The sequence below is a fragment of the Calidris pugnax genome, unplaced genomic scaffold (assembly GCF_001431845.1).
Source record: "Calidris pugnax isolate Ruff unplaced genomic scaffold, ASM143184v1 scaffold38, whole genome shotgun sequence".
Taxonomy (NCBI): Eukaryota; Metazoa; Chordata; class Aves; order Charadriiformes; family Scolopacidae; genus Calidris; species Calidris pugnax.
Genome location: NW_015090995.1, coordinates 1,306,574 through 1,330,262, shown reverse-complemented (window position 1 = coordinate 1,330,262; position 23,689 = coordinate 1,306,574). Strand labels below are relative to the sequence as shown.

General features: G+C 41.6%; 1 protein-coding gene and 1 long non-coding RNA gene across 2 annotated transcripts; both read right to left on the bottom strand.

The window, feature by feature from the left end:
• Positions 1-1,793: 1,793 nt before the first annotated feature.
• On the bottom strand, positions 1,794-3,483 carry LOC106895572. Its single transcript, XR_001413447.1, has 3 exons — positions 2,958-3,483; positions 2,126-2,275; positions 1,794-1,967 (listed from the first exon to the last, which is right to left on the bottom strand). It is a non-coding gene; the product is annotated as an uncharacterized LOC106895572 (long non-coding RNA).
• Positions 3,484-4,227: 744 nt separating this feature from the next.
• CHMP1B (charged multivesicular body protein 1B) lies at positions 4,228-14,592 on the bottom strand. Its single transcript, XM_014955251.1, has 8 exons — positions 14,454-14,592; positions 11,970-12,067; positions 11,126-11,272; positions 10,385-10,453; positions 9,970-10,077; positions 8,958-9,001; positions 8,040-8,112; positions 4,228-7,837 (listed from the first exon to the last, which is right to left on the bottom strand). The coding sequence occupies exons 1-8, from the start codon at positions 14,467-14,469 to the stop codon at positions 7,793-7,795; spliced, it is 600 nt and encodes a 199-aa protein (XP_014810737.1). The 5' UTR covers positions 14,470-14,592; the 3' UTR covers positions 4,228-7,792.
• Between the last annotated feature and the right edge of the window lie 9,097 nt (positions 14,593-23,689).

Here is a 23,689-nt window from a genome sequence, read left to right as displayed (position 1 = left end):
GGCAGGAGATGCAATGCTTTCACTTTGTCTCACATTTGCTGCTGTCATTCCCATCCCGCTCCGGTCCCTGCAGAGCCACAGGATGTGTTCATGCTCACAGCCCTAGATGCTAATTGATTTTAGGGAGCCCATTCATCAGTTAAATTTAGTAGATCACCCACCAGGTTTGCTGTTCACTGTCAAAGGTAATTCAATTAAAACTCCAGGAGTGTGACTAACTGTCGGAGGGTAAATATGTTTAGCAGCTGCCGTGGCTGTATCTTCTCCATCCTATTGTGTCTGTGAGCCAGCCCCAGCGTAGCATGTGTCCGAGCCACATACCTTGGCTGATTAATGTATACAACAGTTCCATAGCAGTGCCAAAAATTAAGTCCAAATGCCTTCTTGGGTATGCAATGACATGCAAATGTCTAAATGTAATAGCTTCAAGTAAAAAAAAAAAAGCCTCAAAAGTGTTGAAAGGCAGCAGTGGCTACGAGGGTTGGATTAACTCCCTGCATCTCTAGGGTTTGGGGTTGGGTTTTTTTGGTTTCTTTTTAAAATAACTTTCAAAAGAATAAAATTTGGATTTTTCAAATCCGTTGATAATTTGGGATCTCCTCATTCCTACATGTAAATACCTAGTTTCCCCCTGAGCCATCAAAGTTCATACAAAAGCCATCCAAAATGACTCTGCCCCCTCACCAAAGCTGTGTATCAATCAGGCAGACATCGCAGCACTCTCATGGAAAGATGTTTCTATTAAACACGGGAGGTGGGGGAAGCTTGGCCAAATTCCTCCTGGCTGACAAACCCACCTCTGACTCCTCTTGTCTGCCCGGCATCGGTCACTCCTGCCCGGTTTGGTAGCAATTAAGCGCATCATTAGCGATCCCATCGTATGCCATGGGACAAAATGGTGTGTCTGCTTAGTAGATTAAAGGAAAACATTATCTGAAAAGCCCAGGTAAACAAGACACACATCCCTCAACCTTTCACCCTGGAAGACCAAGGTTCACCTCCCTCTAGAGCACAAATAAACAGGAGCCTGGACTCTCCCGAGTCACTGCTGGAGAGTTTCTATTGAGGGTGAGACCACTGCGGAGCCCCCCAGCTTGGTGGTGGTGGGGATGGGTGGGATGAAGGCTTGGAAGCGGCTGGGAGCAGAGGGGCACAAAGGCACTCCCCAAATCACTACTTTCACCAAAAGCAGCATGTCTTTACCTACAGTAACCGCCTACAATTATTCTTATAAAATTAACCAGGCACCAAAATGCGGGGTCTCTCACAGTTACCGTCGCACAGGTCGCGTTTTTATCAACTTACTCTGCAGGAGTCAAACCCCACACAAACACTGAGATTCCCTGATTTCCATGTGGTTGTAGAAAATAAATGAGATCCAGCGACTCCGCAAACCACCGGTGTTCCTGCCCGTCTTTTACAGAGCAGGAGCAGGAATACTCGGGCCGTTCGGTAAATAGTACCCTGAGAAAACATCCAGATTTCCCAAACATCACCATAAACCTTCATGAAGAGCTTGGAAATGCCTGGTCTATTTAATACCCTAACCACAGGCTAAATGAAGTTGTAAAACTTCAACAACAATGTTACATTTGAAAGAGAACCCAGGATATTTGCCACTTTAAACACGCTATACACAAGATAATCTGAGGTTTGTTAAGTATTAACCCTTGCAGTGCATTTTTTAAATATTTGGATGAAAAAGCGGTGCCATTGTTAAATGTAATAGTTACCACTAATATATATTGATACTTTTATTTATAAAGATCACAGAATTATCTCTGAAGCATAGCTTGTTAGAAGTATGTCATGTGTATAGAGATATCAAATTTTTAACTGGTGGTCAAAAACTTACAGCAACAGAACTGGGTAAGGAATGAGTTTGACATAGTGTTGCTGCCAGGAAATCCCTTTCTGTTGTTGCTGTTGAATCTCCCCCTTCTTCTGGCATCAATAAATTCAGGCACCTGCGATACAAATCAGCAGAAATCTGGAAAATCATTATCACTTTAATGCGGAAACAACAGCCATCACAATAGAACAAATGGGGTATGCAGCCTACACGGGGCTTTAAAAAAAAAAAAGCTTCTATTTGTCAAATTACTAGAGGAAAAGTTGATCTTACTGTTATGGACTTTATCCACTTCCAGGTCATATCCATTAGTTACAGCGGCCTCTTGGAGACTGGAACTAATTTACAACACTCTGGACGGGACTGACGGCTTCTGCGATGGATTTCAAGTCAAACGTTGGGGCTTCGTACTCGTACCTGAAGCTGAAAAACCCCCAGCAGCAGAAATAGAGCTTAATTGTTCCAGTATTAACCCGCTCTGCAGCAAGAGAAACAAAGTCCTGGCTGCAATAAGAACAAAGGGAAATATCTTGTCTAGATATTCCAGGATTATGTTAAACTAGTCTTCGAAAAAAAGAAAGAATTCTTTAAAAATTAAATTAAAAAAAAATAATCTGTGTGTCTTTAAAGGAAGTTTTAAAATGTTTTACTATCCCTGACTGCTCACTTTGACAGAAATTGATTTTAAGAAATGATTATGAATCAAGATAGTAGGGAAATTAAATTAAGCTGATTATTATCTTATATGTCTATTAATATATGAACTATATAATATCTATACATCACGATACACATATTACTTGGTATGTAACATTTGTTGCTTTAGACTTTTGGAAAAAAAGATGCACAGGAAACCATCTTGTAGACTAGAAATCCATGATACTTTGGTACTTTTATCCTCTAAAATCACCCCTGTCTAGATAAGAGCTCAGAGATGGTCTGGTCCTGTCTGTTCCTTGGAAAGCTTTCCAAAGAGCTGGAAAAGAGCTGGGATCCTACAGCCCATTGATTTTCTGTCTTGAACTGCGTATCACAGCTGATTCAGCATGACTTTCTTAATAAAGAGTAGTAAAAGGTCAAGCAAAAGCCTGTAAGGCTCACTCACCGCATCTTCTTCCAAGTTAAAAAGGCTCAATTGGCACTTGGAATTAGTTACAGATTGTTCACATCAGTCTTTTTCCCTTTATTTGAATGGTAATGAAGAGAGCTGCTTCCGATACAAGCGAGGCCATTGACCCTTCCTTGGGATTTCATTGAAAAAATATCCTTTGACAAAAAAGAAAGCACTGAGCAGTATACACTGCCCTTAGTTCAAACCAGGCCTTTGCAATAGGGGGATGCTAATGCTAAAGCCAAAAAATGCAATATACTGAACAGGCAGAGCATGCTGAAACCAAAGTAAATACTTCATCAAATCAAATCTCAACAGGGACAAAGCTTCTTATAAGAAAAGGACATTTTTCTATTCAAATACATTTTCCATCAGCACACCCTGTGCGATTCCTTCCGTGTAAAACAGAAGAATTATCATGTAACAAAAAAAAATAAAACTATAGAGCAGCTAAAGGCACCCAAGAGGATTTAACTAAAAAGTAAACAATTTCAAACAAGTTATAAGCACAAAGTTATTCACCATCACGGTCTTAACAGTAGGTCTCAAAGTCCCAAATTAATGCCTAAGGGCAGCAAAGAAACGTTTTGAAGTGCATTTAGTGAAGGTGGTTAAATGTTAGCACAAATTAGCTGATGTGCACCACACTTCCATGTTGTATTTTGTGCATCAGAGCAGCTTTTAGGAAGGATCAAGCCCTGATACAGGCACTTGCTACCGAGCTTTGATACAGCCCAGAAAGAGGTTCTACAGGAGACAGTTCCTTAAACCCACTAGTGATGACTCTGAATTCAATAAAAATAATAATTCGTGTAGGATCTATGCAAAAACAAAGCTTGAGGCTCCCTCTGCTGGTTCCCAAAAAAGAGGGGAAAATAAAACCGGGAGGTTTTCAGCACTGGGGAGGTCAAACTCAGACCCACACCATCTCCTGCTGGTTTTCCACATCACCCCTCGCTGTATGTGGTAAGGAGAGAAAACCCTCTCAGATGTTTAACCACGAGAGATACCTTCCATAGCAGACTAAATAATTTTTAAATAAATCATAAAATTTGAAATAGATTTGGAACAAGAGTCCAGGGAGTAATTAAGATTAAATATAACACCATAAAATACAATCTTTCTCAATAGTACCCACTTTCTTTTTGTCTCCATATTGATTTAATTTTCTGATTATCTTCTCACAGGAAAATACTGATGACACCATAACATCTGCTTGTTTATCCACGTCCTGAGCTCCACATAATCTAGAACACATCCGAAATAAGTTGTCTGTACAATTTTATTTACCACTTGCAGTTACATTTACAAATTGTCCCATACAAGTAAAGCGGTTTCCAAAATGAACTCTAACAGAGCTACAAAAATTATTCTCTTCTCTATACAAGTCACCAGCTTCAGAATTTATTTCTGTACACAGTTGCTGATTATATTTAACAAAATGTCACTGTTTTTTGGCTCTGAGGATCTCCACAAAGGCAACTTGATCACTTTATCCTATTGCAATCAAGAAAGTTAAAGTTCTTGTTCCTCCTTTCCTTCCCTCTCCTTTCATCTGAAGCTCTTCGTGGCTTTCAGTCTTGGAATTCAAATGAACAAAGACTAATACACTAGCAATTTTAATAAACAAGGAAAAAAGTGTTGAGTAAAACCATCCTGCAACATCTCAAGCAATGTTTCACTTCAGATGAGTCTGCTTATAAGCACAGATATTGAAATATCTCCTAATAAGGTACACAAAAGCACATACAATTTATTCAACATGAAAGAAACTTCTACAAACACATAACAGCCAGCTTACAAGGAACACAAGCAACGTAGGAGTGAGGAGCCAGAGTCGTTCAGAAAGGAGCAAATGTTTTGAGGAGAGCCTGAATGGAAGAAGGATCCGAAACTCAAATATTGCTCTAAGAGTAACTTTCAGTTTCAAGCATTTCCAAAAGACTTGAGAAAAATATATACATTCAAAATGTAACTGTTAAAAACATTCCAAATGCCAGTTCTCATACCCAAGTGCTTCTAAAAGAAATGGTTTCCCCAGGAGAGGGCAGAAGATCCATACACAGAACTAACCAGTACAAAACCCTGGCCCTGCTGACGTATGCAGCAATTCTCAGAGTGAAGTCAACAGGGCAAAAATTCATCGTTCAAAACATGCAATTCTTCCCCAAGTGGGCTAAACCTGCCTCCCTCTCTTTGCATCATCGTCCCCCAGAGGTAGTGTTAATTATGTCAGTCCAGCCTTTAACGTTTACTCATTAATTCCTTTAAACAAATGATACTGGAACTCCACTCTGGTACTGGAGCGTGCAAGCCTGGGCTAAGATCCAGGCCCTGGAACAGGCTGTGTACAGCCACTCAGGTAGTGAAGCTTGTTTAATATTTATCTTGCAGCAATCGAATCAGTCTCTTCTCCCTCTGTTTTTAAATGTCTCCAAAGCCCCAAGGCTAACAGCAAGGCAGCACGCTCAGAAAAATCAAACCCGCAGGGATCTCAGAACTGCTGTCTCCGCTCTCAGTTTAGGAATGGCCAGGAACAGGCTGAAAGCAGCATCATCTTTATCATTAAAATAATGACAAGCTAGTTGAAGTTGTCTAATATTGAACACTGAAAACCTCAGTGTTACGGTACAGCTCCATCAACAAGTAACTGCAAAATAAACTCAGATGGGGATTTATTACACAACAGTGACTTTCCAATCCTATCTGAGATATGAAGCAACTAAATACCAAAAAGAAAAAATTAAGTTCAGCGAGGCAAAGGCACACACAGGAGCAGTTACCACAGCTGTGGGTAACCTGGTTGCATAGATTTACCATTATGTTTTAGTTACATGGTTCGGGAGCAAGGGGAAAAAAGGTACATCGTATGGTCCCTTTTCTAAGATGTTTTATTATGAATTCGAAAGGATTGTACCAAGACTACAGTTGCGAGTCCATGGTTTTTAAACACCTTCCCATTTGAGGAACACTCAAGGTGTTTAGAAGAAAGCTGCGCTGACAATAAATGTAAACAAGTGAAAAGATCACATTTTAAACATTTCAGTTTAGGCTGCCAGCGTGAGAGAGAATTCCACAACATTTGGAGTTGTTTTGTCTATCTTATTATCCTTATTTTTATAGTAGCCTCAAACACTTCAGTACGTAACATCCTGCTAAACCTTCAAAGTGATTTGAATAACACATTCAAAACAGCTCCGAAATGTTTCCTCATTTTTGCATGTTTTCACTGAAAAAAATCCTGTTCGACTAAGAAAGCAAAGTATTCTATTTTCTTCAATATTTCTCCAACACTGGAAAAGCCACGTGATGTGATCCTGAACACCAACGCAGTAAGAGCTAATTCTAACTCTAATCCTTTACACCTTCCCTCACCCCTACAAGCAAAAAACAAGCCCAAAAAGTCAGAAATAGAATTTTAACATCACTGTTTGTCACAACACATCACAAGCAGCTACAAATTTCTACAACCACTTCTTTATTTCACAACTGCAGCCCGAGTCTGAAGCTGCTGGAAGCAGGCAGTAGCTTCTCTCTTACTGTGTGGAAATATGAAGGGATCACTAAAACAAACCAGCCTCTCCATACAAATGTAATATTACAAATCAGGTTATTTTATCTGCAGAGAGCAATATTAAACCTTACAGTAAATTAGCTGTTCTTAATCCAACCTAACTGGCATAGGCATCCAGCAGCCTGCCCCTTTGACTGAATGGCCTCTTCTACTTGGGTACTACTCACCCGCAGGAAAAGCAGATTTAAGGGAAACCCCCAGGAAGAAAATCCAGGGCTGGGACCCCGACTCAGGGAGGACTGCAAAGATCTGAACCCGAGGAAGGGCACTTCTGTATTTTTCACACACAGAAGAGCACTGAAGCATGGCATGAGATGACAAGTCTTCTCATCTTACGTATAAAAGCAAAGACAGAGTAAGAGGGAATAGAGAAAAGCAAGTTTCAGTTACTTCATACACGGCTTCTCAGCCTGGACCTATGAAAACGAACAGCATGAGCTCTCTGTTTAACAGGAACTGGATGTTATGTTGGTAGAAAGAGAGGTGTGAGTGGCATAATTGGCTGCACCCCAGGATACCGAGAAGAAAGCAGAAGGGAGAAGCTAGAGCACTCGACATCAAACAAGGAACAAGCTGCAACACTTAACAGAACCGACAGTTGAAAAATATATTTTATTCCTCCTCTACTAAAGTGGTGACACCGTACAAGTTCCCAATCACACGAAAACAACTTTTGGTAACTCATTTTTGAGCTAAACCACTAATTTGAGCACCGTTACCCTGCCTTTAAAAGACTAAAAAACTCAGGCTGAAGTCCACTTATTTGTTTTAACAAGCACATTTTCCATGAAGTCCACGCTGTCCACCTTTGCCTGTTCCAGGAGTTTGGCTGCGTAAGAAAGTTATCTACAACAATCATCTGAACTGAATACATCAGTTCTCCAACAATAAACAGTTCTCATAATTTAAAAAAATCACTTCATAATTTAAAATATATATCAATGACACTCTGCTTTTCTTTTAGCTAGCATGTACCAACATTACTAGCCAACCTAGATATCAACTCGATTTTGTGAAAAAAGCTTGCAAAAAATATATCAACTTCAAAATGTACAGAAAAGGACATTAAAGAGCTGATATTTCTTGGGTTACTTAATATATTTTAGAAAGAGTAGCAAGCTAGGAGTGAAGTACCCTATATTACAAATGTTCAAACACTGAAGCCATACTGTATACACCTTTCTAGTGTAGTGAAGGGTTAGTTCCAGAAAGGGTATTTTGAGAGCATGTACAAAGAGCTGCAGCTTTGTTTAACTTAGACTTGATCACGAAGGCGGGCCAGTCTCTGTGACAGCTCATCCTGCAGAATTGTAAAAACACAGAGAAAGCAGCTATCAGTAATAAGAAAATTTAATTTTTGCAAAGTTCTGCAATGGTCACGACATTATCTCATGTGCAAGTCATAACCAGATTTGCTGAAGACCTCAAGAACTGCTGTACCAGGCAAGACCAGAGGTCCAAGACCAGAGGTCCATACAGCTTCAACTGAATCTAGCATTTACCTGTTCTGCTGAGGCAACGCTTGTACCAACAGAACCTGTCTGTCCTTGAGGTAGTTCCATGTTCAGATCAAGACTAAGAGGAGAAAACCAAACAAAAAACAACAGGTCAGGCATTTACACGGCTAAAGGAAGAATAATTGACAAGCAGAGCAACACCGAAATAGCACGAGGCCACCAGCATCTCATGAACGCTGTACTCCAGCTGGTTAGACAACTTCACCAGTAAACTTGATTAATTACCAAGAAGACAAGTCATACATTATAATTAGCAATAGCTAAATGAATTATGCTTAATCAGGACTGAGCAAGATTTCTGTTTAACCAAGGTATATTAGACATGGCAGACGTATGAATGACAAAATTCACTCGCAAAAAAAACCATTTACTAAAAAATTTGTAAAAAGTTATTTATCCTCCAGCCAACAGAATATTTCCAACTTATGCATCACCAAGAAGGCATGTAAAATTCTCTGAACTATTTCAGTATATCCCCAAAGGCTTAAATGTCACGATGATCCATTTTGCAACATCCAGCTTGTGAGAGCAGAAGTACAGGAAGCTTTAATGTGGTAAGAGGGGAAAAAAGGGAAAAGCATGGAGAAACATAGCCAAGGATTGCTAATGCTAAAGCAAAACCAAATAAATAATAAAACACTACCCTGATATGAGAAGTGACATGTGATTTTAGGCTTTTACACAACCATCCCTACGACCTGACATTCACAATAGCTTTGAATGAAAACAGAATGAAATACTGGCAATTAAAGTACTACAAGAATAATGCCCAGAGGTGAAAGGAAAATGGTGATTCTTCTCTGCTTCCAAGAGACAAACACATACGAAACAAGGGTATCTGACCTTCAAGGGTTGTTGCAACCAAGATTTATTCAAGAAATAGTCACTCAAAATTTTACCTACCCTGCTTCATCTGCCATTTCCTGTAGAAGCATATCCACCTGGTTCTAAAGGAAAGAAAACAAAGTTGGCTGTTGCATACTGTAGTTTATGACAAGCTCTTCTGTTAAAGCTTGAGAATAGAAATTATTTTAACAAAACCGATTTAAAGGCAAGTGTCCTTCACAGAACATTTTCGTTCTGTGACACCAGAGGGCCCTGTATGAACTCAAAAATAATGAGTCGAGGCGCTCAGCCTGTTAAACACCCATTAATTAACTCTAGCTTCTGAAACAATGCTTCTACTGTAAAACCACCCAAATGTACATTTGAATACTTAAGTGATAATTATTAGCTACAAAAACACTGCTTTGCACAACATGGAACAAAGCCCATCTCCAATAGATTTGGTTTATTGGATTTAGGTTTGTTTATTTTATTTAGAAAGCAAAACTTCTGTTGGAATAGCACATTAGCTCCTTATGGAATAGTCCAAGGGGACAGGTACTAGGAATTCTTAACCAAAGTCAAGCACTGTTTAAGGATCTATTTTAGTAAACACATTTCCACAAACTTGAAGTAAGTAATTAACAACCTTTCTACCACACATACTACTACTAATTTGGTGGTGATTAATGTAATTTTGTTACTATCAGTGAGTTAGAACTATTGATTTTCTCACAGTATATTCTGCTCTGAAAATTAATGCTGCAGTGCCTTTTGGTTCAGAAGTTCATTAAGAACTCATCAAAACACTGCTTATTCAGAAGGAGGGTTAAGGTTTTCAAGATACAATTTAAAACAAAGCCTGCTGTAAGAGCAAAACAGACTAAAATACGTATGTGTTCCTCTGTATTTGTGACTATCATTTGAAATAGTCTCATCATAAAGAAGCACAGAACAAAAGTGAAAAGGCTCCAGTTGCTGCTATGTCCCGAAGCAGGCAGAAAGAAGAGAATCGGACACTTCAACAGTTTAGACACATAATTTAAGACCACATTTTAAAAAAACCAAAACAAAACAGCACTATTCTTACTTGTGGCGTCGTTAGCGTAGTAGTGTTGCTCATTGTGTCTTCCATCTGTTGTGTCTGAACATCCAGTGTTTCAAACTGATGCTCAAATTTATCCATTAGTGCAGATATCTATTAAAAATATGAATCAAATCAACGATCCGCAGATAACAAAGGAGAAACCTATCTCATCAATGAAGGTGGCAAGCAGCTTCTGGAGATCAGAAGCTTGACCCTCTCCCCTCCCAGCATCAACTCTGAAGTTGGTCAGGGCTCTGTCCAGTCAAGTTCCAGCATCTGCATTTATGGGGACTTCACAAACAGGCTGGACAACCTGTGCCAGAATCTACCAACCTCACTGCAAAACCTTTTCTCTTGACTGGAATTGCCCTTCTTAAAACTTGTGTCCATTGCCCTTTCTGCTTTTCAGTCTATTTACCTTCTCCAAGTTCATGCTCTTCAGCGTGGCATCCATAGACTTAACTACCCCTGCCATCGACTTCGTTACCTGAAATGAGGTAAAGGAAATTATTACTGAGAAAGAAAAATGAGCAGTTTCTTACCAAGCTCTCTAATCTCCAGCCACAGAGTTTCCACATTATCAAATAGCAGGGCACGCATTATAGCCATCTAGAACATGACTTTTTATGGCTCCTACCACTTCAAATTCTGTAAATTAACTGAACCACTTAAAATATGCATTGAGTGAAATTCATTAAAAATTGAGATGGATATGGCATTAACTTTTGTGGGTTTCAAGATCCACATAGTTAAGGGGTACATTCTGTACACAGATCATATGGCATAACAAATTCTGGCTGAAAAGCAGTACAGTAGTGTACCTTAAAAAACTACCCGAGTTAAAAAAGACTTTTGGAATCACAAGTCGTGTCTCATGACTTTATGTATTTGGAAAGGGGAGAACTATCTTTGCAAAATAATCTTAACAGCGTAACCTGTAAAACACACTGTATCTTTAGGAGTAATAACAGCCAATGGAAGTTTCAAGCTACAAAACAGAGTAAAGAGCAGCTGCCAGGGGAATTCCAGCACCCCATTTACTATTGGCTACGGCTGAAACCAAAACAGAAACGGTTCAGCTCATTACAAACAGAATCAAGTCACTTCTAAGAAAAATAGAGGTCTCACCCTTGCAACAGATTTGTGAAAACCAATTTACCTTGCCCATTGTCACTGCAGTCTGAACTCTGGCTGCTACAGCATCTACCCTGGCGCTCATGCGCAAGAAATTGATGGCTTGATTCTTCTGTCGGATTGCATTTTCCGCATGTATTCGCGCGACTTCCATGTTACCCTTCTGAATTGCCTGTTGGAAACAGAAAAGGAAAAAAAAAAAAAGCAAAAGCATTTTAACCTTCCCTGCTCTGGGAAACATCATTCCTGAATACCCTGTCTCAAAAATGAAATAAGTATCAATTCATCGCAGTATCTTTTCTATTAAAAGAGAAAACATAACCCTCCCTCCTCCTCTAATATTTCTGAAGCTTTTTTTTTTTTTTTTTTACAAGGAAGGTACCTAGTGTACACTTCAAGCAGAAGGATTTACAGAGCTACAGAAACTTACCTTTCTTATTCCTAAAAATGTTTTCAGTATCAAGACCCAAACACAGTTAGTACACCTGCACCTCATGGACAAAAATACAGTCAAATAAATTTCATCTCTCTCTTGAAGTTCCTCTTCATAAACCCTTTTAGCACAAGATGGTAAACATTAAGTATTTTTAACCTTGAGAACAACAGTCTCTAACAAAATACATACAAGACAATCTTCTCAAGAAGCAAATGCCATAGTCTGTGTAAAAGGATATATAAGAACATATCCTCACATTTATTAATGCATAGGCATTAACAGCCATATTTTATTACCATACATTTTAAATCACAAGCATCTATCACAATATTATTAGCATCCATACCCGGAAAATGGTAAAAACACCAGATATTTTCCTGCTATAACATGTAAACAACAGATCTAAAGAGCTTGTTTCAGACTCAATGCTTACCTTCTTAATTTTAGCTTTCTCAGCCTTTTCTTCTTTGTCACATTTTTTTGAGTTCCTGTTGAGTTCCTTTGCAGCAAACTTCAAATTAAACAGGTGTTCTGTAGCACAAGTTAAGGGTTTGACAATAGGATCGAGCCTTTCATCGTAGTATTTTGCTCTCCTGTTCAAAGTACTACCAAACCTAGCATATACTGTGCTGTAAGGAGACCTACCAAGCTGCTTTACAATTATAATGCCATTTATCATCTGGGTACTAAAATCTAAGGGCATAAAAAATAAATTCAGATCCCAAACTGGTGCCTTTTAACATCAAACCTACCTCAGACTGATAAATACAACAAACCAAATATGCCCCAAGAGGAACTGAAAGTCTTACTCTGCCAGATAACTTTCACTTACACACCCAGAGTCCTCGACTCTCAGTGAAATGGAAGTGTCAGGCAGTAAACTGCACCTCTCCAGCTAAAAAAAAAAAAAAGCCACTGAGAAAAAACAGACAAATTACCAGCGTAATCACAGACTGGCTTGGCTGACCATGCCCAGGGACAAAGCAGGAGGCAGGGCTGCCCTTTCAAAACATAGCAGCCTCCCAGCCCTCGGTCATGTGGACAATCCTGGGGTCCCCAACAGCTCTGTCATCTGACTTTTGGGGAAAGAATACTTCAGACAGCAAGAGAAACTTTCTGTTTTAAAAAGTTCAAGCCCTGCTTAAGCTGAAAGCTCTAAGACGACAGTAGAACAAGCCTTCCTAGTGACTTGGAGCGACTGCATTAAACTCTTACTGACAAAAAAAATAATGTGCTGTAAAAATATCAAAAAACCATACTCTGAAAGTACTGTTGATGAAAGTTTCCAAATAATTTCAGCCTCTCAAACAAAATGGAAGTACAATGCTTTACAGGCTTCTTTCATGTCACCTTTTGATATCCCAAGAGGAAGATGCAGCAAGTACTAAGAGGCTTAACTGTTAAGTGGAAGTACATGAAGCCAAACATTATGAGGTACTTGAGATTTCTTTAATAGTTCAAGTATATAAACTAGCCCAGAACTGGTTTTTTTTCCCCCTTCACAGTCCAGCCATGCATCTTAGAGCTCTGACAGCAATTTGAAGACGTTTAGGAAGTCTGTTGATATATCTGTTATCCTATAACCATCACAAGCAGGCTACAAAAAGGCAACAGCTGTGCCTATATATTTAGGGTATTTATTAAGGTAGCTATCAGTAACACTGAAATTGCTACTTGTATTTATATTTCTTTGGTTTAAAACTTATGTCACTATCTCTTTCGGCAGCAGTAAGTGTATTGCACTAAGCTACAGACTAGCTACTTTAGCAAACAGGGGAATATCTTTAGGTTGTTCATTTAAGTATACTTCAGGTCAGAGACCAGAACAATGAGGCAAAACATGACATCACCTATTTATACCAATTATACTGAAACAGCATTTCAGAGCAGTTTATTTTGCAATAACTTCCTCGGTTACTCACTTGGGGCATTCACCTCTGACATTAAAATAGCTCACCCCACCACCTCCACAGCTCTTCCATCCCATGACGAGCACAGACTCGCTCCTCCCTTGAAGAGTCTTTGTCTTTCACAATGTGCCATAACCCGAGTGAAACCCAGCACTAACCATGACTCACAGTCACCTGCTCCAGCGCTCCCATCGCTCCCTACCATAACAACTGCTCCACCTCTGTAATCACTAAGGCTGGTTGTTTTTTTTTTTTTTTGTCTCTACACGTTAAAATAGTTCTATACAGGAAGAAAGTTTTAATTTGCCCACAAGGATTATTTTTTTCCCTGTGCCTAACTTCCTTTCGACAGCAGGAAACAGCTGGGTTTGTTCAGCTGACAGGAGTGGCTGTTTGGGGGGACAGCTGCCGAGTTAGGGGCTGACATACTGGATGTATTATCATCACACATATGACCTGTCAGATGTCCCTGCTGCACAATTTGCACAACTCTACACCACAAATCGCATTTGCCGTCCCCCTGCAGCCCCGAGAGAGGTGACACTGCCTTCCCCCTCGGCTAAGGCTGGCTGGTGTCGCCTTGGAAAGAGAAACTGAACTTCCCGTTCCCTCCTCCATCCACGCAGGGAGGCCGATCTCCAAGCTGAGAAAGCACAGCTCCTGCCAGTGTGACACAAACACCGCAAACCCTGCTCCTCCTCCGGGAAAGGGCCCTCTGAAGGGAGGCCCACGTCCCCCACCGGGCCTCCCCGCTCCCCCAGCGACCACCGACGGCCGCCATGACGAAAGGGACTCGCTTCCTCCTTCCCACCGCCTCCCGGGGGCACGGAGAGACTTCACCCTCCCCAGAGCAGGCGCCGGCCCCAGAAACACCGACTCTCAGCCCGGCCCGCACCGAGCCCAGGCCGGGCCCCGCGCCTCCGCGGCCTCCCCCCAGCCCAGCCCAGGCCGCGGCCCCCACCCCGCGAGGGCCGGCAGCCGCCGAAGCCCCCGAACCCCGAGGATACTCTCCATGTTGGACATGGCGGCGGGCGGCTCGGCAGCGCTCCGGCCGGCCCGGCGGAGAGAGCGGAGCGGGTGGTACGCGGGGCTCCGCCGGTGCTCGGCCCCTGCCTCAGCGCTGTGGCGGCTCCGGCTTCCGGTGACCCCGCCCCGCCGCGCGCAGCCGCACCGGGGCGGGGCGGGAGCGCGCGGCCGCCCGTCCCCTCATGGCGGCTGGGCCGCCTCAGGCAGCGGGGTGGTTCCCCCGGCTCCTTGCCCTCCTTTAGCCGGCTCTGTCAGCGCTCTCGCCGCCATCGCTGGCACCGGGGAAGGACCGGGCGGTGCAGGCTGCGGCCGGGACGGGCGGGCCGCTTGCCGGGCGCGGGAGGCCCGGGCTCGGCCGCCTGAGGGGTGGGTTGGGGTGAAGGCCCCTCTGAGAGGCAGCAGGCCGAGAGCCTCTCTGAGAAACAGAGACCTTAATCTTCTTCAGAACACCAGGGGTGGCCTACATAAAGCCTTTAGTACCAGCATTTGATACAAAACTGTATTTTTATCCTATTTAGTAAAAAGCTACCAAAAATTCCACAGTTTACTGCCCGTATCTCAGTATAGAATCATAGAATCATCTAGGTTGGAAGAAACCCTTGGGATCATCGAGTCCAACCATCTACCCTACTCTACAAAGTCCTCCCCTACACCATGTCCCTCAGCACTGCATCTAAACGGCCCTTAAACACAGCCAGGGATGTGGACTCCACCACCTCCCTGGGCAGCCTGTTCCAATGCCCTATGACTCTTTCGGTGAAAAATTCTTTTCTAATGTTCAATCTAAACCTCCCCTGTTGGAGCTTGAAGCCATTCCCTCTCGTTCTGTCACTAATTGCCTGCGAGAAGAGACCAGCACCAGTATATATCTGTACCTCAGTAGAAGATGCCCCACAAGGCGTGCAACATCTTGGGTCACTTGGGACACACAGATCAAATATAAGTTGTGTTCACAGTTGAATTGCTGGAGATGACATTTTATAAGTTCGTAACAGTCTGCTTTAATAAGTGGTAATTCCTCCAGCAAGTTAAATTACTTTCTTGAGTCACCTTGCTGAGTCACGCTGGTATCTTGAGATGCAGGTGTTTTCCTGATGGTGTATCTTTCAGACAGAAATTGTTAACAGAAGTGCCGCGATGTCTAGTTACTAAAAGATGGAGAGTCTGAACCAATAATTTTGAACTGAGGAGTCCTCTCTCACTCGTTTATTGTGTTTTATGTTAACAACAGTGTAACTTTACAGAGACCTCTTCTAAGACAGACCCTCACCCAAACTCCCATTCTCCAAAACAGAAAGAACAAAAACAGCAGCAGCGTTCATCGTATCTAATAAACTGTTCAACGCCTGGAAAAGAGTGGAAAAAAATAAGATTTTCTGCCTTTGAATTTAGTGTGAGATAGAACATAATTACGAGAGCAGAACTTCCACAAATAGAGTTCACAAGCGTATTGTTAGCTGAAGGGCTTCAAATCGCTTTAAGAGAATGCGTTTTTGGTTGCCTCCTGCTTTTATGAAATAGCTATTTTTAACCGGAGGAAGTAACATGAATACTTTTAGTAAAAAGTTATACATTCCAGTTGGATCCAAAATACAGATTATATGTTTTAAGATTATTTTTTTTTTACATTGCCTTTTTTTTTTCTTTAGATAAATAGGGCTAGAGTCCCACCTGCTGGCATTCCAAACAGTGTGGTGGCCATTTACAGCAACCGAGGAGTTGGACTCTAATCTTTTATGATAATAAAAGACCTCTTGAGTCACTCATTTATTAACTTTCAGCTAACCATAAAGTAAGTCTCCATGTCTGTCACCGTCCCAGAAGAGCACTGGGGTAGTCAATAATCCTCCCGGCATCATTCCCAGAAGCGCACTTGCCATCGCTACTGTTTGACTCTCATCTCATCTGGCAGCAGCAAATGGGGAAAAAAATCAGCTCTCTGGTGATTGAAAGTGATACAGTCTTGACATCCCACATCTGAGAAGTGTCACGAGCTTAATTTCTGATAACACTCGACTTGATTAAAAGCTGACAGCTACTCAGTCTGGAAGCTGAAAGTCTTGTTATTCCCACTGAACATCTTCTACTCCCTGAGCTCAAACCCTAACTTTTTCTCGGTCAGATTTTGCTTGCTACAATAACCAGTGTAATATTTACCAATATAACATTATTGGTAAATATAACAATGTTTCTCTGATTTAAATGCACGTATTTTAGAGGAATATAACTTGCAGTTAGACTCAGGCCAAGACAGTGTTCTCATCAAGACCTCATCTTCCATGGAAGATTTTAGGCTTCATTCATCGTTTAATTTAGATGAAATAAACTATCAGAGTAGGGCCTTTTTTTTTCTTTAAGAAATCTTTCCAGCTAACATAACTAGATTAATCCTGCTAAAACCTGAAGAACATTGTTGCTGGTTTATTGACTGATTCACTTTGAGTGCCATTAGCCTTCAGAATAGGGAAGTGACTGCATTTTTCAAATGGAATATATAAAACACTTTATAGTGTACAAATAGTCTTTGCTAATGCGAAGTCATCTCTTTGTTACACAAATTGATATTAAGATTCTGATTTTTCTTCCAAACTGAGTGGAGTCTTTTAAATGTCTTAGGGCTGGTAATTGGAAGCTGTTAGAAGCAGTGAAAATTGGGCAATGCTAAGAAGGTTGATCTTCACTACTTCTGTCAGAGGAGGCTTTCTTCAGATACCAGAATGATTAGGAAAAAATGTTGATTTATTACTTTGTAGCTGCCTAAGCTTTCAAACATGAAATCACATCACATCTTTTCGTCATGAAAATGAACTTATCTCTCAGTCCCAAACACGGGTATCTGTATTCTTCATAAACAGGGTGTTCAGAAAAGGTATCGGAACAGGAAATTTAATCCTGCTTTAGGATAATTCAAGTCTGCATTTATTTGTTAGGATCAATCTGTGTGCCTTTTAGATTCTTGCTGTTGGGAATGGGATGTCTCTTCTATGCCTATGAGTGTTATTTAGCTATTGCTTTTAATGGGAAGGCAGCAGGGATAAATCGCTTCCTTCATCGGGATCCTTCTGAAAACACGGTATAAAACCATTTGTAAATGAAAAGCTGTCATTCCTGGGGTTGAGGCCAGAACATGAAGTTTGAGATTGGGTCAAGGAGTCCAGAGGACTTCCCTGATTTATCTTCTCACGTGAATGTGGGAGCTTCTGGATGGGCAGCATCGGGGCGATGGCCTTGCTGGCTGGTCAGCACAGCAGCACTTGGGAAGGCAGCTCACCTCTGAATTTTTAATACTGTGTTCTGCCGAAGCATCTCAGGCAAAACCCTGCCAATAAAGTGATGTATCTGAACTGACAGCTTCCTCATTTACCCCCACTGTGCCACATTGGTATATGCAGAGCCTGGAGATACCGTAATGATGTAGGAGTACTTATAGCAAATGAACTGTAATAAGTGTGGCAGAAGACACTTCTGAGCAAAGCTAGTAGAAGTAATTATTCTATCTCGTGTCTCGGGAGTCTGAATTCATAATGATGAAGATTGCTGAATCCTGGCTGTAAAAGCTTTGAAATACCTACCGGTGACAGCCACGTAGCGACCGGCAGCTGCATTGCTCTGTGGTTTTAGCGGGAGAGGTCTGTGTAAAGTACCTTTTCAGGAGATGGGAAAAGATGCAATTATGGTGTATGATTTTCTGGGTCTGATCCACGTCGGTAGGTAATTCTCAATATCACTAGTATTATTGTCTGTGGTTTTAAAACCAAGTCTGTGGAGAGGTGTAGCAGCGCTTTAACATATTTAATAGAGAACTACCCATGAGCAGACTGCTCCTGCACAGTCCTACTGAAATCAACCTCCTAGAAGCTTGTGCAATAATTCTCATGAGTAATAGTTACTTAAATGTATACGGCTTTCCAGGGTCAGAAACAGATACTAGATCACTGATTATCCCCATTTATTTTTCTATGATATTACTGGAACCCATTAATTAGGACATGATTTGGAGGTGGCAGCAACATTAGATGGGAACTATTAGCGTGATCATCTGCTTTGAAGAAAAATGATTCATTTCAGTGATGTCAAAGAGAAGTAAAACTGACCTAATTATCCACAACAATGTTAGAGAACAAAGCAGCAAAAACTGCTCAGAAATAGGAGCGTGTCATGTTTTACCTCAATCAAACCCGCAAAAGCTTAAATCCTGTTCAGGCAGCTGACAGAGGAGGGAGCCACCTGGGCTACAGCCTCCTCGGTGCTGCTCAGGACATGAACTGGCAGAGCCAAATTCTGGCTTAAATCCCCCTTCCCTTTTGACCACTGAAGAAATACCCAACTGGTGATGGGCTCCTCTCTGTTTTTCCCATTTTCTCGAGAGCACAAACCTCCTGCAAAGCTGAACATTTACAAACCAACCCATGGCAACTGCTTTCCTTCCTTTTCTCTTACATCCTTCACAGCAGCAGAGATACTTGGATGCTCTTTCATATTCTTTGTCTAACGTCCTGTATAGCCATTAGAAGGAAGAACAAGGGCACCAAGGAGAGGACTTTATGGACACCTCCATGAAATCAGCCTGTTTGCCTCTGGCTTCGGTGCTGACTTCACCTACTGAAGAGCCAGAGTAAATTTAGAAAGAAATAATCACGCTATGAAACCCTCGCAGATCGAAAACTGTGTTAGCACCATGACAGCACCAGCAGAGAGGATGCTCTTTAAAAACTGGGTGAAATTTAACATTGCAAAGTTGAGAAGTGGTCAGTTGAAGACTTTGAAGAACAAGGTTAACCAGGTGTAGCATCCATGAGAAATTGCAAATTATTGTTTCCACTTTCAAAACTAGAGAAAGTAGCCTATTGAGGTTTTTGACTCACACTGTCATTTACTCAACTTTTTTTTTTTAAGAAAACCTACCTTTAAAGGGCTGGAGGATTGTAAAGGAAATATTGCCAATGAAGCTCGCTCATTGCCATGGCAACATTGTGGTTGCGGTTGTGCCACAAGCAAAATAGATTTTATTGCTTTGCAATTACTTGGTCGGCTGATGTCAGTGTACAGCGTGCGAAGTGCTAGGATTTCTGGGGACTCGGTGGGAGATGGATTTCACCCCAAGCACCACGTCCTTTTAAGTATAGTTCTGCCAGAGTACAGAATTGGACTGCAAAAGGGAAAGTGCTCCAGGTGGTCTCCACTCTCTCACCTGCCTGTTATTTTTGATCTTGTCTGCGGATGGTGGAGCTTATTCTCCATAGAGTCCTGTCGCTTTTAAGAAGATTAAACTGCAGAGAAGATTTTAAGGATTATTGACCTGTTTATTATCCAATCCTATCAGTGTTGCGGTGATTAAGAGACAAGCAGCATCACTAGAAAAATATAGTTTGTTTGTTTTTTTTTTTAATGGCATACAACACTGAATTTTCATGACTTAAAAAAATGCAAAGAAATTTGGAAGAAGCACAATACCCAGCATTTGTCTTCAGCAACCTAAGTGAAATATTTTGTCTACTGTGGGTGCAGAGATATACCAAGATGCTAGTAAAGACTGCAGTGAAACATCTATTTTATGTATTTGCAAACATTTTCATTACAATAACATACTGAAAGTACATTAAAATATATAAATTGCATACTCTCAGCAGGCTTTCATTTGAAATTTACTATTTCATGGAGAAGGGAATAGATATTTGAGGATAAATGATATCAACTGAGACTTCTTAAGATGCTGATCGTGCAGCCTGGGGAAGTCTGCAGATACACAGTCCGGTGCCATTGCCAGGAGCATGGGGATCATTCTGGTCTCCATTGCACCTGGACATTCCTGCAGGAGGTGATGAAATCATGGAAGAGTCAGAGTTTGAACCATTTTGGTTCTACGCTTTTAGGGTATAAGTGCAGGGAGTGATGTGAGAGGAGCACAACTCTTCATTGCCTACAAAGATGGGGAAAGTTCTTCCCACCTCAGCTCCCCCATCCCACGGAGGGAACCCCATCAGATTTCAGTCAGTTCTGATGGAGACATTTCCCCTCAGCAAAAAGACAGGGTGACTTCTCTTTCTCCTTGCAGTGCTGTCCACCAAAGGTCGTTCCATCCCTGCCACTGCGGTTGGAGTGTTTGCAGGAAAGCTAGAGTTGAGAATTTGCTTCATAACCATTTAAGATTTTTTTATTTTTTTTAATTAATTGGAGATCCAAGTAAAAGCCCAGTGCTTAGAAGACAGTAAGGACTCTTTCTCTTAGAAAGATAGCAGCGTGGTGTTGCTTTTCCAGATTAAAAGGTTGGAAGAGAACTGGAAGAAGGAAGTACGTCTTAAATGCCCAGTCTTCCTTGAGAGGTCCAGTGAATGCAAACTCTTGCAGTTGTGTTATCACTTTGATTCACTTTACTCCCTCGGCACAGCCAGCTCACACCACAGACTGCTGCAAGAAGACTCACAGCTTCTCTTCCATCCTCTTGGCAGTGTCCCTGATGCCAGGAATACGAGGAGAGCCGGACCCTGAGAGCACAGTATGTGGAAGGCAGTGGGGGACCCTCCTTGGGAGACCTCTCCCCACTGCTGCCTGGAGAGCTGTGATGCTGTCACGTGTGTGGGAGGGAAATGGGCCCACTTTGGCAAGTTTTACAACAATATAAATGCCTCGTGCTGCCCAGCTGCGTTGACTTTGAGCTTTTCCAGTTCAGCTCCATTTTAGTGACTCCTCCGCTGGCCAGAAGCTTTATTTTGGGGGCAGGATGAGACACCACTCAACAGTAACTCCATGCTAAGACCCTTCAGCCTGTCTCATCTACGAAAAAGGAAGAGTGATAATTCTGACATTTGAGTCACTTATTTGGCATCCGAATGACCTCTGCTTTGAAATGAATAAAGCTGTTGACTAATCTCTGAACTATCGGTACAGACCTTCTGCCTCTGTAAAATGAGGAAGAGTTCGCTGTATTCTGTGTTTTTGAAAGATGAAGATGCCGTTGTGGGCTACTTCCAGCCAATACAATTTTAAACAAATTGGTTTACTTTACTTCAAATAAATCATAGATTTCTGGTACTGACTGCTTACTTCTCATTTGGCTGAAATCACCCTCCACAGCCACTGTTGCTGAATGCTTTCCTCCTGCTTTTTGCATTTGGATTCTTGATATGTCCATTTTAGAACCTCAGCCACTTAGTGCTCTGAGTTACCTACTATCAATTCTCAAACCTCTTCCAAAAGAAACAATTTAAATCTACCTCCTGCTTCCTCCCTTCCCTTTCCCTCCTACACAATCTCCATCTCATCTTTGATGCAGCAAACATTTATTTTCCCTAAAGTTTTATTAAGTTGTGTATTATATGTTGCTCCCTCCATAGCACTTTGAAAAAATATAACTAACAAACTAAGCTACACAAGAGGATGAGCTAGAAAAGAAGTGAACTGAAAATATGGGGGAAAAAAAATCAGAATAATTAAATAAAAGTGGTGAAGAACTACAGCCGAATTCAATTTCCAGACAGGATGGAGGTATATGGATTTGCCATTTTTATGCATACACTTGCAGGTAGTGGTGGCTTTTAGGACTGGAATGAGGCAGTGAGATTTAAAACATTCATTACACAAACAAGATTCTCCTTCTCCATCCGTGGTATTTCAGCTTGATCTTTCTCTTGCTTTTTTCCTTCCTTCACCATGTCCCTTTGCTATCTCTTTTTTGTCCCTTTGGTATGTGCTTTAACATGCAGACACAGACCCGGGTAGTAGTTATCACAGGTTAGTTGTTCATGATGAGCTCATTGATGCAGCGTGTTCCAAACGGTCAACATTTGTGTGATGCCTTTCAGCTAAGCCCCAGAAACAGGTCTTGCTCTTCACGTTTTGCACGAGGAAACAAAGGTACATTTTATTTTCATGATACCTGAGGTCCCGTTGGCTCTTGCTATAAAATGGCTCATTTCTAAAATGTTTTCAGAGCCAAATACAGCTTCACCTCTAGGTATAAAGTACCTAAACACAGCTTGCTTTTTATTCTCCCGATGATGTAGTACCGTAATTTCGACGTAGCAATAATTCTGCTCCACTCAATGAAGTGCTCACTGTGGGTAACGGTTGTGAGACCGAGCCAAATGAGCTCCTGTGCATTGGGTTGGGAACTGTGACGCCAGGAGCGCGCTGCGGTGAGGATCAATTTTAATCACAATAATTGATCTGCACCCTTAGTCATTCCTAATGTCAGTCACGCGTGATGCGCAGAAGAAGGTAAATGTTAAGAAGAAATTCAGGGGATAGAACGCTAGGAGAAGTAAGTCTAGGTATGATACAAACACTACCGAGAACTTTAAAGGTAATGCCGTGGAGAACACCGATGTAATTAAAATGCAATTTTCTTACCAGATGCCAAATAAAAGCGGTACAAGGATTTGACTCACGTTATATTTTAAGTCTACATATAGCAGAAAGAAATTAAAGTGATAAAAGACATTAGGGGAATGAGGAGTATTGGCTGGCCAAGGCATTGGTACGTCACTGAAGCAGAAGCGGTTGGCTAGAGGAGGCTGAGTGATGTTAGCCGTGGGGCGAGCCAGGCAGCTTGGCCTCCTGGCTCCTGGCTGATGGAGGAACCCTGGCACAGGGACGTGGACACCTTGCCCGGTGCCTGCTCCCCTCTTCCAGTTGCAGCAATATTCATTCCAGCAGATGGGCTCTCCACCAGCATGAATTACCCATGGCCCAGAACGCCGGGGACACAGCAGGTTTCCATCGCAAACGGTTGGCAACTGCAGCGAGTTAAGTTCAAAGAGTTAACGACAAAGTGCAATTAGTCCTGGTTCAGTGTGGAGAGACGATGGCAAAATATAGTTCTACCCACTTTCTATGCTTGGGTGAATGCGGATGTTCTGACTATAAGGGGCCACGTACTTGGGGATGTAAAAAGGCTTGTTAATTCAGGCAATTTTTCGCACCACGTACTCTGTGAGCATAAATCACCAAATAAGCTTTTCCATGATTCAATGCAATCCCTATTAGCATAAGGCAACAAAAGGAGACAACGGGGTTGGCAGTGATGGCGACCTTATGTGAGTGTCACCCTGTTCAGTACTGAAACATTATTACTGATTCTTCTTCTGCAGAGATACTTCTGTAATATTTTGGCTTAAAAGTTGCTACTGAAAGTGGGTAAAACTAAGAGTTTCTGTTCCCCAGAAAATTCACCCAAAATTGTTCTCATTTAGAGCAAATATTGGAAATTGTGAAATTT

Excerpts from the sequence above, each read along its gene's own strand:
- CHMP1B (XM_014955251.1), bottom strand. Across the intron at positions 10,454-11,125 it reads CTGCAGTGACAATGGGCAAG|GTAACGAAGTCGATGGCAGG; the intron begins GTAAATTGGTTT and ends ACCTCATTTCAG. Across the intron at positions 9,002-9,969 it reads CTACGCTAACGACGCCACAA|AACCAGGTGGATATGCTTCT; the intron begins GTAAGAATAGTG and ends TCTTTCCTTTAG.